Source organism: Echinops telfairi, unplaced genomic scaffold, assembly GCF_000313985.2.
Source record: "Echinops telfairi isolate 266 unplaced genomic scaffold, ASM31398v2 ScPeMD7_53;HRSCAF=182, whole genome shotgun sequence".
In the NCBI taxonomy this organism is placed as follows: Eukaryota; Metazoa; Chordata; class Mammalia; order Afrosoricida; family Tenrecidae; genus Echinops; species Echinops telfairi.
Window position 1 is genome coordinate 11,632,964 of NW_022103951.1, and position 1,973 is coordinate 11,634,936.

Here is a 1,973-nt window from a genome sequence, read left to right on the forward strand (position 1 = left end):
AGTGAGGCAGTGAGCAAAGTTTTCTGACCTTAAGGCACTAAGTACTCTTAAATAATATTCTATCAACATGTACCTGTGGGGGTAACAGAATACAACATTGGACGCATCATCCCTAAAGTCCCATCCCTTGCCCTCAGCACACCATCACATCAAAGACTGATAGGCAAATGAAGAGAAACAGCGGAAACATTTATTTGTATGTGGTGATGAGTTAAACAAGTGCCTTTAAAGTGAACCGGCTTTTGAAAGTCCTTAATACAAAAAGGAGGAAAGGGCTGGCTTTCTACAAAACCTGTGAGATGGGATTCAGGGAAACACTAAGAAATGTGCTATTGCTTTTCTTTTTAAAGTGAAGGCAAAAAGTCACAGTCTATTTCTCACCGTCAAATTGGGAATGTTTATGCCATTAAAATCAACAGCACGATTCTTATCGTTTGGCTCTCAGATGGCAGTGTAGTCGATATGAGGGGGCTTCACGAAGTTTGTGGAAGCTCCTTGGATCTATCAAGAATACAGTTTCGAAACTACTCCTTAAGCTCTTTGGCATCATTTGGTCATTTCCATTGTGTTCAATTCACTCATTCAGTATGTTAACATACACGTATCCAAGAAAATACAATGAGCCCACGTTTACTCAATCAGGATCGAGGAATAAATGATCAATTTCTTTTACCTTATTGCAAACAGAATTGTAAGACTTTGTGTTTCTGTGACAAAGATAATCTATGCCAACTACAGGGACATATCCAACTAGATTTTTTATTAAAGTACCATTACATGAAACATCGCTTTTCAATGACTAGATACTTTTCTGTGTTTAAGCAGAAGAGGCAAGTTTCAGCTGGAAGAAAATCATGCTGGCTGAAGCGATTCTGAATTTCAATCACACCATATACTCTTCTGGGCTTCGGATTTGGTGAGTCTGGGTACCCAGAGTTGCATGTCAGTTTGTAAAAGGTTAGAGATTACTTGCTTTATTTTGGGACACTGCTAGTTTTCCTCTTGAAGCATTTTCTCAATTTCTTTATCCCAATTTTCATCTCGTTTCTCAGACTCTGTCACCACTTCATATTCCTGGAGCTCCTGCTGTAGCTCTTTTTCCCAATCGGCAGCATCATCTGCGAGAGACCAACAAGAAGTGACCGTCTGTTATGATTTCAGTCACCTGCCACAATGCCTGTTGGTCTCAGCCATGGTTGGTAATTACCGTATATACTTGAGTGTAAGCCGACCCGAATATCAGCCACGGCACCTAATTTTAACACAAAAACTGCATTTAAAAATGTGGTGAAAAAAACTCGGCTTCTACACAAGTATAAGCGGTCGCCTACTATGTCACTGTGTGGGGCTCAGATAAATGGGACCACTTTATTTTAATGACTGAAGAGAAACATCGTTGGTATAGAAGCAAAGGAATGCTGTGGCACCAAGAATCTTTGGATGTTACTTGGCTTTCTCTAGGCCTCTGCCTTTTGTTTTGTTAATAAGTAAATTTTGCTCACAAGTCTGTTTCTCCCACTCCCAAGGCCAGCGGGCAGCAGACTCACTAGGGACTGCTGAGCACACCAGGCAGCCCCTGGGTCAAGAGCATGCTTTTCATCCCCAGAACCTTCAGACACACTGTACAGATGGGCAGGGGGCAGGCACACAGAGGTTGCGACATTAAGTGACTTTCCCAAGATCACACTACTTGGCAGCCAGGCAACACGTTCAGGCACAGAGTCCAGGCCTTCCCTTTCATTTGCTGCGTTTCCCGGCCAGCTCCTCATGCCTGAGTTCCCAACCTCCTCCCCCAGAGTCTCCCCGCCCCCAAGTGTGGAAAGAAGTTTCAGGTGCAACGTGACGGGGCTAGCTCCCTCGTGGGACATGCAGCTCCGGTCAGCCGTACATGCCGCTGCTGTGCGCACCTGTGGGAACAGCTGGCTTCCTGAAGGCCCTGAACACACCTGAGAGGGCAGCTTGAGACATGCGTT

The 1,973-nt window shown here is 44.3% G+C and overlaps 1 protein-coding gene across 2 annotated transcripts in view; it reads right to left on the minus strand.

The window, feature by feature from the left end:
- Window positions 1-168: 168 nt before the first annotated feature.
- The window catches only part of SYAP1 (synapse associated protein 1), a 20,790-nt gene continuing 18,985 nt past the window's right edge, over window positions 169-1,973 (minus strand). Inside the window, exons 9-10 of one of the 2 annotated variants that reach the window (XM_045290776.1) lie at window positions 1,208-1,252; window positions 169-1,118 (exon numbers count right to left, since the gene is read on the minus strand). In XM_045290776.1, the coding sequence (XP_045146711.1) occupies window positions 991-1,118; window positions 1,208-1,252 (173 nt within the window). In that variant the 3' untranslated portion in view covers window positions 169-990. The remainder of the gene's footprint in view (window positions 1,119-1,207; window positions 1,253-1,973) is intronic. The other variant, XM_004709940.2, reaches the window with a different exon arrangement.